This window comes from Abrus precatorius, unplaced genomic scaffold, assembly GCF_003935025.1.
Source record: "Abrus precatorius isolate BTA unplaced genomic scaffold, Abrus_2018 Scaffold9, whole genome shotgun sequence".
NCBI classification, from domain to species: Eukaryota; Viridiplantae; Streptophyta; class Magnoliopsida; order Fabales; family Fabaceae; genus Abrus; species Abrus precatorius.
Genome location: NW_020874439.1, coordinates 8,110,337 through 8,128,564, shown reverse-complemented (window position 1 = coordinate 8,128,564; position 18,228 = coordinate 8,110,337). Strand labels below are relative to the sequence as shown.

The 18,228-nt window shown below is 35.1% G+C and overlaps 1 protein-coding gene across 2 annotated transcripts; it reads right to left on the bottom strand.

Annotated features, from left to right (window-relative positions):
• Window positions 1–3,780: 3,780 nt before the first annotated feature.
• Window positions 3,781–17,583, bottom strand: LOC113849646 (probable xyloglucan glycosyltransferase 6). Of its 2 annotated transcripts, none has more exons than XM_027479689.1 (5): window positions 16,418–17,583; window positions 14,758–15,066; window positions 8,883–9,173; window positions 8,699–8,812; window positions 3,781–5,041 (listed from the first exon to the last, which is right to left on the bottom strand). In XM_027479689.1, exons 1-5 carry the CDS (start codon window positions 17,111–17,113, stop codon window positions 4,406–4,408), a joined length of 2,046 nt encoding a protein of 681 aa, XP_027335490.1. In that variant the 5' UTR covers window positions 17,114–17,583; the 3' UTR covers window positions 3,781–4,405. The 2 variants fall into 2 exon arrangements, with proteins under 2 accessions (XP_027335490.1, XP_027335491.1); XM_027479690.1 differs by having other exon boundaries at window positions 4,099–5,041; window positions 9,057–9,173; window positions 16,418–17,398.
• Window positions 17,584–18,228: the final 645 nt, after the last annotated feature.

Sequence of the window (18,228 nt, the reverse complement as noted above, 5' to 3'; positions counted from 1 at the left end):
GTATGTTGATTGTATTGCAATAAATGGACCGAGTGCTTAAAAATCCATCTAGCAATTACCATCCTAGCCTGTGTTGCTTCTTTACACAATACAATTTTGAGAGATGGTTAGAATCTAGGAGTTGTTGGAACAAAATATTTACTTATTTCAACATTATCTTTAGCTGATTTTATCTTATTTAGGTAAGGTTGCATTAGCTGAATGAACTTCCCCTTCGTTATATTTGATGTATGTGTAGAATGTATACTGTAACACCTTAAATTTAATTTCAATTAAATAATAATTTCGAAAATTGGATAACCAAATTTTCATAAAAAATTTTAAAATAAGTGAAGGGTTACAAATTAATATCAAATAACTGCGACAGGACTAGTTCAATTACAACAATTTCAAAATAAAATCTAAGTCCTATAGTAATCCATCCGTCCCTTCACTGAGTCTGGTGCTGATCGTCTTGATTACCTGAAAAATGAATGTAAGGGTGAGTACTCTACACTACCCAAAAACACACAGTCAACATAGAGTCTCACCTCCAGTACTTTTCCAATATATTAAACAATTACATTCACAAGTAGCATTCCACATCCATAAGTATAATTCATAAACTCATGCATATGCACGCCAGCCATATTCATTGCAGCACTGTGATCACAGATTTACACCATGAATGGTCGCCAGTTACCCCGCCTCACGGATACCACGTGGGCAGTTACGGGTCGCTCAACAAAGATAGTAGTCAGAGGTCTAGTCAGGAAGAGAATGTGTGGCCCGTGGTGCACCCGTTCCTCAGTCGGTGTCACCACTACTCCCTCTTTCCCAAGGTATTTCTACCGTCCTCATCTCCCACATCCCCAGTGTATTGCTGAACTATTCACAGCACATTACAACAACACTAACATGCCCATTCACACATATTTCATTTACGCATGCAATAGTCATGCTTACACACGGCACACATCCCCACATGACACTCAAATACACGACACTAGACCCACATTCATTTCACAATATCATTAATTCACCAATCAATGACATTCCATCACACACAATCACCCTCACGGGGTCCAATTATTCTATCACACATCACATTGCATATCAATTTTCATCAAACATATAATTTTTATCTTCTATCTCAGCCACATTGCATTAATCATCAAAACACACAAGAATTACAATACATTAAGATATGGTAGAGTTCCCCCTTACCTTGGATTGACGTCTCACACTCAAATTCAACCACGAACGTGCTCCCTACACCGATTTTGGCCTAAAACACATGGAAAAACTCCAAGAAAACTCCAAGAAACCGAGAAACAGAGAAAAGAGGATGAGAAACAGAACCCTAACCATTAAAACTCACCTCCAAGCATTCCCCACATGGATTCAACCTTCAATCAAGCTCTCGACGGCTTTGGAGGCAATTTAATCAGTGGAAAAGGGTTCTGGGTTGAGGGATTCGAAGGAATTTTTGAGAAATAACTTCTCAAACCCTAAACCCCCTTTAAATCCTTTTCTGGTCGCAACACGCCCTCACGCTGTAGCGAAAATATCAGACGAAACTGCACCTTAGTTTCTGCAGAATCTCGCTACAGTGAGACTACACTCAGAAATGCACCCAAACTGTCGCTCTATCGCTACAGCGAGACGTCTCTCGCTACAGCAAGAAGGCGACAATTCTGGTCCTTCATCCCAAGGCCCTCTCGCTATAGTGAGAACAGCCCAGTATCACGCCCTGCACTTAGGCACTTAACCCATCTCAGCCCTATCCAGTCATGCATACACATAAATACACACATCCATGTACTTAATACACATAAACATCATTATCAAATAAATCAACACACATATGAATATATATATACATATATATATAATAATAATAATTAATATTACCAAAATTTAGGGCATTACATATACCATATAAGTCAATTTTGCATTTCCATCACATAGTTTTACTTCATTCTAGCTTTTATTCAACTTATTTAGCCAAGATACAACTGTAGGCATTATTTTGTAGGAAAAATAACTTTGGAGTAGAGAAAAGGCTTGAAAAGAAAGAGATCTTAGCATCCAGCAAACACCATGAGCTGCCCGTGGTAGCCACCACACCCTTAGTAGCTATCACCAATTAATTTTACCAACCAGAGAGCACTAAAACTTGTCTGTAGTGATCACCATAGCCGTAATTCGTGACAGCAACATAGTAAAGTTGTAGTTTTACCTATGTTTTGAGGTGAAAAGTAAGATTTTCTAAAACCTAATATAAAGTGAGGAAAGGAGGAAGAGAGCCATTATCTAAGTAAGAAAGAAAAGAACCAAAAATCAAGACGAGGGAAAAAAAACTACATGTTTGGGATTAAGGTATCAAGTCTAGAAAACGAGGATTATAGTTTTCTTCTTCCTTGTTCTTCACTTCTCTGTTGTCTAGTTGAACTAGTGATGTATTTAAATTCTATACATTTCCATCTCATTATGACTTAATAGTTTTCATATTCCTAGGCATAAGGAATAATTCAATTGAAGAGGATGACAAAATGGAAAAAGAGTAAAACACATTATATGGAGTTGATCTTTATTTGGTACTCGTGTAGAGTAGGCAAAACGGGTTATTTTGTTCATTTAGATTGACTCGTTGGAGTGACATTAGCACACTCGGTCAAAAATTTAGATGTAATTTAGGTTTACAAAAATAAACTTTTTTTGAACTTTTATGAAATTTGTGAGCTTAGCCTGCATCGAATTTTATCGGATGAGATTAAAAAATTTAGATTTAATTTAAGATCAAATTTTATTGTCCAAACCTTACACATTTAAAAAAAAAAAAAAGTTGAAGTTGGTTTGGTTGAGTCTCCATTTTTTTAACTGTAAGTTTATGTCTTGTAGCTTAAACAATCGAGTTCATGACCTCCTAAAAAAAAAAAGAGGAAAAGACATGAGTTGACTTGAATAGACCAACATTGGGTAGTTTTAAGAAGTAAAATAAATTTTTTTAATTTGACCAATACTCATGATGTTAGGAAGTAATTTAATTATTACTTATTTTCTCTTTTTGCTAATTTATCAATATCACTCCTATGAAAGTTACAATGTTTTTCGGTCTTTGATACCAAATTTTTTGCTAGATCAACCTTTAACTTGCACATATTTAGTTGATAATTGTTTACTATAACTACAATTAATGTGTTTGGAACTACATCGAAATAGCATTAGATTCACATTTGCATTTACAACAATGTGACTAGTAGTAACTTTTATGTGAACGTAAAGTTTATATCAACGTATTATCAAACATGCATTGATACACGTTAAAATATCACATAATCATGTAATTTTATTGAAACATGATTTTGAAAAAAAAACAATGATGTTTTAGTAACTCTTGACTAATTTATTTTTTCAAACTCACATCTGAAACCAAGGTAGTAATTTATAACTTTTGCATATGAATTTTATTACAGATTTACTTTTAAGGAAAAATCTCCCATACAAAAAAATTTACTTTTAAACTCACTTTTAAGCCAAATTAATTTTACAGATACTCTACATCGTTAACATAAACCACTCATCTCCGCTTTACCCCATTCAATAACCACCCTTGAATTTTTGGATGAATTGGTTAAAATTTTAGTTTATTTTTCCTCCTCTTTAATCAATTTATAATCTTTGCCAATCTACACTGGCGATTGCGAGATACAATCTCTTGTAAATATGCTTGCGAAACCAGCACAAATTTGGTACTGTCTAGAGTCCTGCGTTTGACAATCCTTATTTCTGGATAAGCTTGCTTAATCAGACAGGTAATATTGAGGTTATCCATTTACAAGGCTCAAGAGTTTCACAACCTTAATCAAGTATAAAAGTAAACTATGATAAAGACAACCAATAAGATTAATGGGAAACGATGAAAATATACTTGGTAGGAGATGCACCAAAAATCTCGCTGCCTGATAACAAATACAATTTAAGCAACGATATAATGAAACTCTCTGATTGTACAGTATGTCAACATTCAAAAGAATAAAAAATGTTATAATCTAACAAATCTCCATCTTTCCAGTTCAGGCAGGCAAGCAATTGTATATTGGCATTATAGGTCAGGAATCTAGAACCACCATTTTTTTCAGTGTCCATACGTTTCGCCATTCGGAATTGAAACAATTTTTACGTAACTTAAGCCATATGACTTGGCAACAACAAGGCAGAAGTCTTTACAGCAAAAACAAACAGAACTGCAAGTTGGGCGTCAAGGCAACTGATTTGCTTTAATTGGGAGCCAAAAACCACTGAACAGCTTAGGCTCAAATCAATGTGTTCAGGGATGGGTTTAAGGGCCATTTCGACCTTTATCTTGTATCAATGATGATCTGCAAGGTTTTGTATGCACTCAAAATCCAAAATTTGGACCTCAACTAACCTGCTCTCCAATCAAATCAAGACCAACAACCAGAAAGCTTATCCCTTGAAATAATAGGAAGTAGAAGTGAATCCCTTGGGCAGATAGTAAGCTTCTAACTGAGGCAGTTAACAAAATAAATGCAAGAGCAAGTTCTTTCCTGAAGAGACGATTTCTTTTGGGCTTCCCAGTTTTCTTTGACAATTCTAGTTTGCTTAGTTCCTCAATGCCTGAATCTGAGGATGATCTATGAAGACTAGTAGATCGCATTAGAGGTTGAGATTCTTTCTCAAAGGTAACCAAATCTGTCTCTGACGATCTTCCTAACTTTTTTGTAACCACCCACTCATAAGAACTTCCAAAGTGAAATAATCCAGATATCATGGCATTAAATTTAGTTACTGACATAGTGTTCTCAAATAAAAGGTAAGGAACTATAAACGGAAATGACCGTGGAGCTGGGAGAACACTTAGGACAGACATGATTCCAGGAATGTAACAAACAACCCAGGTTGGGAGCTCAGCTTCGGGAAGGAACATGGTCAATGGAAGAATGATGCAGAAGAGGGTGAATGAATAAAATGGCAGGATAAGCTTCCTCAGGAGGAAGAACAGAAATATCAAATTGACCTTCTTTCCCCAACTAACCTGGTACAAATGGAATTAACATTAACATAATTGTAGATCCTACTAAAAGTCAAATTATTTCAATAAAATGGATGACAAATGAGTCAGCATTCCATACAGCGCAAGATATGGACAAATTACAAATAATTGTTTAAGCATAGCATTTCAATAGCCAAAAGTTTTGAACAAATTTAATTAACATTTTCTAATATAAAGGACATAAATTGTGAGAAAAATAACGTTCAATAAGCCTGCACTTCACTATTCCACAAGATGTAGATGCTTAATTATTATACCACATCACATATAGGGATGGCAATGGGTAGGGTACTACAGTACCCATCCCCATACCCGCGTTTTAAAAAAATACTCGTACCTGGCCCCATACCCGCGTGGGTATGAACATTAATCCCCGTACCCATACCTTCTGGGTACCCGCATACCTGTCTTGTATCCATTACCCGCGCTTGTTTGAGAAAAAAATATTTATAAAGAAAAATATGTTTATATAATTTCACATAAGTAACATAATAATACAAAAGATCATAAATGTTAAATGTATCTTAATATAATAATTTTCTAAACTAAAATTCTTAGAAACAATAAGTAAAACTAAACACACAAGTTATTTGTCAGTGATAATCCTATCTTGTGTGAGATTTGATTGATTGGTAATGTCAGAACGACAACGAAATAGATCTGTACAATGATTGTCCCTTCGTGTGGGATCACTTAGTAACCTCTTGGGACGGCATTATCAACTAACTCTAATGAATAATATTTCATAATTATTAAGTTTTAGTGAGACAGACATTGAGAATTAGAATAGAGTTAGAGTAGAGAAGTTCAATACTAACAATATAAAGTTGATACATAAAATATTTTTTTTAACTTTTGAATTTGAAATTGTAAGAAAAATAATAGATTTAATTAAAATAATATAATATAATATAATTAATATATATATTAATACTAGTATTTTTTAACTCATATACTATACGAAAGTATTTTATCAAAAATATAAATTTTTGAAAAATTATTTTAGTGAATTAAATATTTATAATGTATATAAATTAAAAAAAAAGAATTTGAATAAAAGATAAATAGTTACAACAAAATTTTATAATAAAGAAATATACATGTATATTAAAAAAATTATACTTTTTTATCTTAAAAAAATTAACAAATAAAAATTAACAATAATTTTTTATATTTATATCTTTTCAATAACTTCTTTGAATGTGAATAAATAGTAAGAATAATATTATTTAGATTCAATAGATTATAGTTGTGCTTGTAATACATATGTTGCATAGAAAAATATTATTTTAAATTAAAATATAAAAATAAAATTTAAATATTATTAATAAATAATAAGTTTACGGTAATAGTAGGTGATTGTAAAATTTATAAAATATTTATAATATATTTATTATTTATCATTCACTTTATAATTTAAACATCAATATGATTTTATTAACAAAAATATTTGTGTAAAAAATATTTTATGTGTGTCATATATAAATAATATTTTTAAAAAAAGTCAATCTCATATTAACAATGTAATAATTAAATTGTATTAGCCTAATTAAATGATATAAAATAGTAAATAAATTTTTCTATTAAAAATATAAACCAAAATAAATTTTTTGATTTACTTTATTATTAAATATATTTTTATATTAATCTTATATAACTTCACATAAGTAATATAATAATACAAAAATTCAATTCATAATTGTAGAATAAAGTTCAAGCATATATACATACATATATATATATATATATATATATATATATATGCGGGTATGGGGCGGGATGGGTACTTAGATACCCATACCCACACCCATCTCCATTAAAATTTGCGGATTTTTACCCACACCCATACCCGTACCCGTATAGCGGGTAAATACCCTACCCATTGTAGGTAAATTTTGCGGGTGCCCATCGGGTACTTTACCCATTGCCATCCCTAATCACATACAACTATTTACTCCTTGATGCAACTGGATTTTAAATTCCTAAGGGTTTGACAGAAAGGAAATTAGTTAGGAGTAGACAGTTAACAGCTTTATGAGAACTATATAATGATTTTGCAAGGTTCTTTCAAATGCCATTGCTTCAGCAGGAGATATTCAGGTTTTATTATTTTATTATTAATAAAAGAAAAAATGAGAAGTTGTAGAAGCTCCCTCTGCCCTCAAGGCAAACCGATGCTGTCTAACTACAATGCACATCATGAGCATTACTTAGACCAAGGCATGAAGTAAGGTTGACATAACATTCTTGTAGTGCAAAGTTGGTGGGTTTTAGCTTTGAAGTCTTAACCCCTTACATGTCTTCTCAAGAAAGAAGATTAAAAACTGTCTAACATTGAGTAAAAGATGCACACAAAATATCAATAATTCATGTGTCTAATTGGGCACATAACAAATACCATTTAGTCCTTTCTTAACTTACTCCTTACAATCATAATATCATTGAAGCAAATCAGCAGAAAATATTTATGTAGCCTAATAGCATAAATTTGATACCATCAAGTTGGCACTTTTCCTCTTGTGTGAATCTATCTTCATGTAGAATGTCTTAAACTATGCTAACAATTACCAGTTAACAACAACAAATATCTTCATGATGTGCATATGCATCTTAGTAAGTGAATTTATGTAATAACAATTCAAATTTCACTACCAAGAAATAGATATTTTCACTGAAAGACAATTTGGAAATAAAGTTCAGAATTTAAAACATTGAAAAGCGGCATATTATATGGGTTTTGCTAATAAACTCCAACACTTTTTAAAGTTGGAGTATTTTGACACTCTATTCAAAATTTCAAGACAAAGAAAAAACTACTTTTAAATGGGAATACATTGAAAGGACATTTAAGTCATTTCATTTTTTAAAGATTTAAAAAAAATCAATTTCTTTTCTCTGTCCACGCTGCCCTGTAGCTATCATCCACAGTCTGAAACACATTATCCCATGTGTAGGAAGCCACCCCAAATGCCATCCCACTGCCATGCCACAGGCACGTCACCACACCATCACACCACAGGCATGTTCCCGCACTACCATCAGCACCCACAGCACTCCCAAAGCCACACCCCCGTCGCCCCACCAATAAACAGTGAAATCAATGTTTTCTTTTCAAAGTCATCAAAAAAGAAATTAAGGAGAGAAAATTACTATAGGTTACTGGTTTATGCAGTTGGAAGATTACTAGCTGCTGCATAATGCACATTTAAATGTGCTAGAATGTCAATCGTGTGCTTAGGAATCAGTATAACACAATGGGATAACTCCTCATTGTCACTGTTTGGACCATCTTGTGTATACTATTTTGAGCGATGTTGTAGTATTTAATCATTCACCGAGTATTAGCAAATGCATAATTTGAATTAAAATGATCTCGTCGTGCAATTTCTGTTGTCTGCTTTCTGGTTTAACATACTTTGGAGAAGACAGTGAATGCCGGAAAGAGAAAAATGAAATGACTTAAATACCCTTCGAATGTAGTTATTGTATTTAAATGTAGTTTGGGTTACCTATTAAAATATTGGTGTACTATGCAACAATACTACTTCAAAAAAAGGGGCTGGAGTATATTAGCAAAACCCTATTTATATTCTGACAATATTATAATAATAATAATAAAACATGCATGGAATTCATTACCTTTGATCGAAGTATGTCTACAAAACACAAGCGAAACAATTGCATCGGACCAGAATGCCAGCGGTGTTGTTGTTTCTTATATGCCTCATAGGTCTCTGGAAGTTCACAAAGACACTGAAAGAAGCAAAATAGTCATTAAACTCTCCAAACATTTATTAGGCACCAAATTTGAAATATAATGCACCTTAACATCATTGAGAAAGATAAACTTCCATCCACAGAGATGAGCACGGACAGCAATATCCATGTCCTCAACAGTTGTTCGCTCCAACCAGCCACCACTTTCCTCAAGGGCCTTTATTCTCCAGACACCAGCAGTTCCATTGAAACCAAAGAAGTTAATGAAGACACCATTCACCTGCTGTTCCACCTCAAAGTGGAATGACAAATTGATGTTCTGCAATCTAGTAAGCAAGTTCTCATCCTTGTTTACAAATGCCCATCTTGCCTGGACTAATGCTAAATCATCCTTTCCCTTCAGTTAGAGCAAAACAAGGAATCATTTAAAATGACATAGTAATTTAATAAATAATCATTTTCTACTATCTGTTTAGACTGTTGAAAACATTGCTCCTGTATTTATTTAATTTCTATGACATAAACATTGTCTTCATATCTAGAAATAATTTGTTTACTGTCATTCTAATAGAAGTCATCAATTACTTGTACTGCTTATATTGATGCACTTCTGAATAATTTGCAAGAGGCAATGACAGATGCAGCATGAATGTGATTGATGACATCTCGAAGGAGCTGAACTATTCATTCAAACTATTTTATAGTTGGGGATAAAAAGGAGATACTTAACATATTTAATGAATTACAAAAGAACATTATCAATCTATCTTTTTAAACTCCTAAAAGTATGCCAGGAGTTAGAACTTAGAAGCATTGAAGGGAAGAAGCTAATTATGTTCTATATCATTTGTAAATTGAGCATTTGCTCTTTGTGAAAAAAGAAGTCCTTCATGAATGGCAAATCGTTGGAGGAAGAGTATTCTTTCTCAAATTTTCTGTTAAATTAATCAAATCTTTCTTTGGTAACAAATATTCCACCCTCTTGAAATTCAACCTTGTCCTTAAGGATGGAATATTGGAATTCTAGAAGCAAGACTAAAATCTAGAGCGCTGTCTTAGGCAGACAAACAGGGGACGTGGGATGGTGAACTTTTTGCTAAACATGCTGTTGGTAACACAAAATGGGATCTTTTGCAGTTTCTTTAACCTAAAGGCCCACAGCAGTGAGACAAGGTTGTGGCTAATGTATGCCCCAAAGTGTACCCTAGAAGCAAATCTTCCTCCTCTGATTAGATCCATATTTCCCAGCCTCATGAGTCATGATCTCCTCCATGGCCTTAGAGAAATGGGCTTGCCCCTTCAAAGCCTAAAAAGTAATCTTCTATAAAATCAAAGTGCGTGTCTCATGGTCTGGGCTTGACCTATTAGATCAAGAAATGGGATTGATTGGTGTAATTACAATTTTATCTCTCTTCTCTTCATTCATGTTGCATTTCACTGCAGTAGGCCTTGCTGCAATCACCACATCTTCCCATTGACTGATGCAAACTTGAATCCAGTGGTTCAGGCAGTAGCAGATTGACCAGCATATCATGAGAACCAGAACTCAGTAACAGATGACTCATTAGCCTCTGTGGGTGAATCTGAGTCCAGAGGTTCAGGCAATGCTGAGTCCCACAGTTTGCAAGAAACTCAGACTTCCATCCCTTCCATATGAAGACCCTCTTTCTGCTAGAAGCAAACTACTGAAAATCCCAAGCTTTTGAGCAATTGCCGCCTTTCCCTGTTTGACTTCCTTCATGATTTCTTCTACTATTGGGTTATCTTAAAAAATGTTTTGCATCCCAAATTCTCTCTGCTCTCCCCATGTTTCTCCTTTTCATTCATGGATCAACTTTCTTCCTCCACCATAAATATTTCAACCTCAGGAGAACTACATTACAAAAGCTAGCTGTTGTAGTTAGAGAATTCAAGGCCTTATAAACCCCACATTAGAATCCTACCCTTCCAATGTGAGATTCAAGTCTCATACCTTACAATTGGATCCTAGTATCCCACCACGCTCAGTAGCCCTGATGCCCATGCAAGCTGAATGTGCACCAATAGAAACATGGTGAAAGGGCTACCAATTGATAAGAACCTTGAGAGAACCACACAACAAAACCTACCTGTTGTAGTTGGAAAGCCCAAGGCCTTATAAACCCCATAGTAGAATCTTATTCTTCTAATGTGTGACTCAAGTCTCATACCTTACAGTTGGATTCTAACATTTTATTTCATCACTTTTGTTTTCTTCTCCACCATAAGTCTAGTTCTAGATCAATGAATTACCTTCTCGACTTTTCTGGTCCAAAAGATTGCAACGAGTCTGATAGAAATTGGTAGCTTTATTAAGAAATACAAGAAGAAACTCCTTGCATTATAGAATAAAACACACTCAATAGTTCTTTGAGTGATTGCACCACAATTGACAAGCTGACATCTCTCTCTTCCTCCATCTTATTTATAGAGGCCATATGCCTTATTTCTTCTACAATCTAAACCATCCCAAATTACTAACTAATTAAGGCTAACAAACTAATATATTGTAACTAAATAATTGAGCTAACAAACTAATTTATTATAACTAACAATTAATATGTCCCTAACTAACACCATACCTAACAGAGTCACTGCCATGCTCAACAAAATCACTACCCCTCATTTTAGTTTCCCCTTTTGTGCTGCCACCAAAGGTGACTGACTCCACCTTTCTTGTCCAAGAGCAAGCCTCTGCTTCACTGCATTCTGACTCACTCCCTCGATGCTCTTCTTGATATGCTCAGTTGAATGGGGATCAACCTCTTTATTCATTAGCTTTTGTTTATGGCACATGCTCCAGCTCTAAAATGCTGGCCTTGTAAGAATGAGATAGCAACCCACAAGAATCAGAGACCCCCTTCATCTTCAATGACTCATTTGGTTCTAATGTTGTTCTTGTTTCTTCACCAACAGCTGCAGCACCTGTTTGATCTCTTCAATTCTCTCAATCTTCATGATTTTGAGAGCTGAGAACAGCATTTGCTGACCCCCTTTTTTATTATAAGAGCTGAGAGCTGTGGTTGCTGGTGGCCGCCTTCTTGAGATATTCCACCGAAGACTCAAGGGCTGTGAATCATGACTCCATAACCTCTGCCCTTCTCAGTGTTGTTAAATGTCAGTTATAGCAGCGCCATGGCGAAATGGCATGACGGAAATGACGGAGCCCATTACGAAGATGGCGTGGCGTGGCGGAATGTCATGGCAGAAATGGTGTTTTTTTTTTTTTTTTTTGAAAATAAGGTTTCTCTGCACTTTTGGGCCAGACCCGACCCGACTCAGTTCAGAACCCAACCCTAAATCCAGGTTTTTCCCTCTCTTCTCCTTACAATCTCACTCTCCCTCTCTTCGCGATCTCACTCTCCTCTCTGCTCATCTCTTCTCTCTTCCCTCCATCAAGATTTCACTCTCGATCTCCTTTTGTCTTGGGCTCCTTGGGTTTTTGTTTTGGTGCATTTCAATCTCCATTTCCGACGGATGCACCATCTCCGACTCTAACCTCCATTTTCGGCAACTATAGCTCCTTTTCTGGCAACTCCATTTTTTCTAGTAGCTATTTTTTTCATTTTTCCTCTCAGTTTTTTCTTTATTTCTCTCATTTAAGTTTTACCTTTTTCATCTTTCAATTTCTACCTCTCCCACATCTCTATTTTTTCTCTAATTTTCCTAAAAAAAAAATTCAATTTATTTCAGCTACTCTTAACATGTCTCAACATGAGTCTTCATCAAATTGTTCAAGAACTTCTAATTGTTCTAATCCGGGATGGAAATATGCTCATTCGGTGAAAAATAGAGATACAAACAACATTGTATGTAACTTTTGTAGAAAAGTTATGAGTGCTGGAATCACTAGAGTGAAACAATATTTAATTGGAAAGAAGGGTAACGTGAAAGCTTGTCCCAAGTGTCCAAAAGAAGTTAGAAAAGAGATTGAGACATATCAAAAGGAAAAAGAGTCAAAATAATTTTGAGATGCCAAATGTGAGAAGCTTTAAAAGTATAAGCTATGATGTAAGTGAAGATGAAGAGGATACCCAAACCCGTTGCATTGCCATTGAAAATCAGAAAGGGCTAATGGACTTGTTTTGTAGAAAGCCAGACAGTGCCATTGAGAAAAGAAAAAAGGAAAAATTGAAACAAACAAATATAAGAGAACGATGTGACAAAGAAGCCAAGACAAGGGTCCATCAATACATAGTTCAATTTTGGTATCAAGATGGCCTTTCCTTTAACCTTGTTAAACTGAAGAGCTTTCAAGAAATGCTCACAGCTGTTGGTGCTTTTAGTTCAAATTTACCGGCCCCAAATTATCATGATATTCGAGTTTCACTTCTTAAGAGCTAGAATATACTGATTATTTGATGAAAGATCATAAGGAGCAATGGAGCAAACATAGTTGTTTTATCATGTCAGATGCATGGACAGATCAAAAGCAAAGATGTTTGATTAATTTCTTGGTCAATTCTCCTGCTGGGACTATGTTTATGAGGTCTATTGATGGATCTAATTTTGTGAAGACTAGTGAAAAATTATTTGAGATGCTTGATGCTCTTGTGGAAGAAATTGGAGAAGATAAAGTTGTGCAAGTGATAACAGATAATGGAAGCAATTATGTTTTAACTGATAAGATGTTGGAAGCAAAAAGACAACATCTTTATTGGACTCCTTGTGCAGCTCATTGCATAGATCTTATGCATGAAGATATTGGAAAGTTTCCCTTGATAAAGAAGACAATTCAAAGGGGAATATTTGTTGTTGGCTTTATCTACAGTCATTCAAGTACCTTGAGTTTGTTGAGAAATTTTACAAACAAGAAGGAATTGGTGAGGCATACAATTACTAGACTTGCAACTTCTTTTCTATCATTAGAAAACCTTCATCAAGAAAAAAACAAATCTTAGAAAGATATTTACTTTTGAGGAGTGGTGTAAAAACAAATTGACAAAGGATGTTAAAGGGAAGCAAGCAACTAAAATTCTATTAAATCCTGTATTTTGGAATAATGTGGTATATACTTTGAAAATCATGGTTCCTTTTGTTCGGGTGTTACGTTTGGTTGATGGGAAAAGAAGACCAGCCAAGGGCTGTGAATCATGACTCCGTAACTTCTGCCCTCTTCTCCTAGGAATTTGAATTCAGTAGGTTGGACCAATTTGTTACCTAAAAAAGATTTATTGATTGAACAAAAAAATAGGAGAAAGAACACTCCAATCATCCAAGGGTTCCCCTTCACAATGTATTACTCCTTTTACAAGGAGCAAGAGCTCAATTTGCAAGGAATATAGAACAGAATGAACCCCTTCCCTTCAATCATTCTATTAATGTCACTAACACCATCTAATTGACTAACTAACATCCTAAGTTCCTAACTGTCCTGACAAACTTTCCTTACCTCTCTTAACTCCTAACAAAGTATCAACAAATACTATTTAAAAGAAAAATTCAACTATCAAGACTAAATGTTGCACTACCTTTAGATGAATTAAGGAACAACTCTGGTCTCATAATATGTGAATTAAATTCCTAAAATTATGGGAAATTTTCTTTCATTCTTTCCAGTTGAGAGTCACGTATACAACTTGAAAACCAGTTACAAAAATGATACAAATAAAAATAATCACTGAAGGTTCAAAACTTTAGTTTTGAATGAGGATGGGTGGATGGCTGCACATGCGTGCGACTTATCACCCTTTGCCCTGAATGAGTAATCTTGATTTAAAATCATTGATTAGATTGTTACACAAAATGTTATATAGTATGCTTGAGCTCAACTTCCAAAGGGTGAAAAGCATCACATTTCCAAATTCAAACTCAAAAGCCTTTATACAAGGATGTGTTCAATCTAAAACATAAAGATATCATTATAAGCATTTTTATTTAAGTCTAAATAACAACATCTATAACTGTTCTTTTTCATACTCATATATATGCTGCTAACTTCAAATGTATAGACATAAAATTACCTTGAAATAAGGTATTGTCTTCTTTAAGAAATCTGGTGTTGGCTGAAAATCAGCATCAAATATTGCCACAAACTCATAATCCTTAACATAATCACAGCTCATTGCTGATTTAAGATTGCCTGCCTTGTAGCCTGTACGAATAAGCCGATGTCTATATATTATCTGAACACCCCTTTGTTGCCATTTATGCACTTCTGCCTTGATAAGCTGCTGGATATCTACTTCATCAGAATCATCGAGAACCTGTACAAGCATTCTCTCCTTTGGCCAATCCATGATACAAACTGCTCCAATGGATTGCTGGTAAACCTATGGGCCAACAAGACAAAAATTATGGTAACCAAAAAAGGAGAGTAGAGTGACATTAAATCAAGATATCAGATTTTTAATTGATCAGCTCATTAAGAATGCCTTTGATGCACCTCCACCTTTCAACTAAAATGATGCCCATTTTATGAAACTTAGTGAGCTGACATGATAGGAAAAGAATGGGAGGAGCCTGTATTTGAAGACATAATAATTAAACAAGCAATATTTGAAGGATGTCAAAAAATATACCCCTATCTTGATATCTTATTACCATATTGATATAAAAGGCTTGCTCCACCTACATACTTAGCATCTGTCTTTAAATACAAAGCATAGGTTGACTATTTTTATTAAGCATATGAATCTTAAACAAATCTATTGCTTTTTCTTTCATCTTTTCTTTTTTCAATCTACATAGCCAAATGGTAGTTGCTTCTATAAGCTTGCATCTGTAATTGCTCCCCAAGTGGAGCATTCAGAGAAGATTACCTCTTCCCCTAAACAACCACATACACAACAATCATCTGCCACTCCTCTTTAAAAGGTAGCATCAAAACCCAACAACTTACCCAGTCTCAGTCTCATTCACAATGTCTCAGATTCTCAGCAAACATCCATTCCGTCACAGGCTCACAGCTCTAAGCTCCAAGACACATACCCCTTGTTTTGCCATTTGCAAGTTACAATGTTCTAACTTCAATCAACCACACATGCTCCATGCTACATATTATATACCCCTACATGACTCATAGGAGAAGCCAATCAAAGTTATCAAACCCTCAAACACCCTTCTGCAGACACCGCCTCATTTAGTTGCATTTCACTGTATTGAAAGAAACACGATTTTGTAGATCATGTGTTCACCAATCTTAATATCTTATTATCATTGATAGTCTTTTGTTACACTTATACATTTATTCTCTGCCTACAAATACACGTCCTATATTCTGAATCTATGCACATGTTGAGTATTCTAATTAAGCAGGTGAGCTTAAGACTTCTATCCAAATCTATTGCTTTTTCTTATATCTTTTCTATTGTTCTAAGCAGCTGCAAGCCAGTTGCTTCTTCTTCCATAAGCTCGCCTCTGTAATTACTTTGCCAAGTTACAATGCTCAAACTTCAACCAGCCTTAACTTCTGCACACACCCACCTCATTTACGTGCATTTTGCCCACAGAAACACTCATCATCAACATCAACATCACATTTTCACAACATTCACACAAGAGCACAGATCGCAAACAAACCCCAAAACCGACACCATCATTAAAAAAAAGCACCATTAAGAAGACATAACATAACAAAACAGGTTTGAAAAGGGACAAAGTAAGTAACCTACATCTCCTTACCTCCCTCTCATTGCACATTGGAATCTGAACCAACACCATGGGGTAATCCTCCACGCTCCGAGCAATGCTATCATAATAATCCACACTAGCCACAGGCTTGATCCTCCGAAACTTAATCCAAAAACACCCCAAAATCAAAACCACCCTATCCACCGATTGCACAATGAACAACAGGGTGCACAGGTTCGCCAAACTCTGCAACGGTGGCGACAAGTATTTCACCCTAACATCAAGCCACGTGGCATAAACAACCCCAACCATTCCAACCACGTCACTCGGATCCGGTGGACTAAAATGCCACCCCTTGAAATAAGCCAAAAGCTCAAACCCTAACAGAACGATCACCACGATCAAGAACACGCGGATCGCACGGTAAAGCCGCGACGTATCGCCGCGAAATGACGCCGAATCGGCGATCCTGCGGTTCGCGGTTCGAACAAGGAAGAAGAAACCGTTCGATAACCATCCCAGCGACGCCGCGATTTGTTGGAACTTCAAGAGCCACAGCCACGACAGTTGCCGCGCGCTTCTAGAACGTTCTTTTTCCACCGAAGGATCGGAGCGGACGCCACCGCCGCCGTCGTCGACGTCCACCACCATGAATTGGTCTGATTGGTCGTCGTGGAGGTCGAGGCTGTTCTTCTCCCGTTGCTTGTTCCACCATTCTTGGAACTCGTAGTTGGGTGGGCGAGACATAGAAATCAAGCTAAAAAAAAAAAAGAGTTATGAAAGAACAAGGTAGAGATCTTTCTTTTCCTTTTTCTTGGTTTTTTTTTTTTTTTGCGGGTGTTGATCCAAAAGGAAAGGAGTGATGTTAGAGGAAGTGCTATAATTGGAAAGGTAGCACCAAGTTTTTAGCTGCTTGAGCTGTGTTGCTGATGGTTTGTGCTTTGTGCAATTTCAGGAGCTATGGATTCAGCTTTTTCATCATTATTTTATTATCATTATTATTTTGGGTGTCCACGCGCTCCTTGATTTGGGGTGTGGCGGAGGAGGGTGGCGCGTGAAGTGGGGGAACGGACAAGTCCACGCGCAGCACAAGGTGGAGGGGGCGATGAGATATTGCTTGTGGATTTGGTTCGTGTATGTTTAGCAGACAAAAGAGGGAGATTCATGTGACTTCAATTAAGGTTTCACGTTAGTGTCGCTATTTTATGTTTGTGATTGCTGGCGCTTCGCTATTTTTTGGAATTTTATCCTTTTGTTAGTGTTATAATTATCCGTTGAAATATGTAATAAATTTGGTTATTTTATTTTATTTTTATTTTTATTTGTTTAATTATTGACTTTGCTGGAGTGTCAATGTCCAGGAGTCTACTAGTGTCCAAGGCTTTACATGGACGGTTTTTTAAGCATTTTAAGAGTCTTTTTTGTAAGATCCTTCGTATATCATTTTTTATATTAATTCTTTTTTATAAAAAATATGTTTAATGAAAATAAAGCAATTAATTAAGTAAAGACACAACATTATTTAAATAGTGTTATATGAAAAACTATTTAAATTGTTAGTAAACCCCCTTCCTGAAATCACGTTTTTGTTCGTCTATTGTCTGTCGTCATTTTTTCTTCGTCAATGTAAAAACATTCGTTCTCATTTCATCTTCTTTATTTTGTCTGATTGAGTATCTATTTTCTTTCTTTTATTTATTCTTTTAAAACTTTTCAAAAAATTATAACTTTTTTTTACATAAATAACTTTGAATAATTTTTTGTGTTAGAGATAATATTTTAAAGAGAAAGATTGAAAAATAAAATAAAATCTATTTTGACCGTAAAATATGTTCACAACTCAAGACATAAGAATATTTATT

What these genes read in the sequence shown, in the direction of transcription:
- LOC113849646 (XM_027479689.1), bottom strand. Translation starts at nt 17,113, where the DNA reads ATGTCTCGCCCACCCAACTACGAGTTCCAAGAATGGTGGAACAAGCAA. An exon ending in TCTTTCTCAATGATGTTAAG is followed by an intron (nt 8,813 to 8,882) that starts GTGCATTATATT and finishes TGCTTCTTTCAG; the next exon opens with TGTCTTTGTGAACTTCCAGA. An exon ending in TAGACATACTTCGATCAAAG is followed by an intron (nt 5,042 to 8,698) that starts GTAATGAATTCC and finishes CATTTGTACCAG; the next exon opens with GTTAGTTGGGGAAAGAAGGT.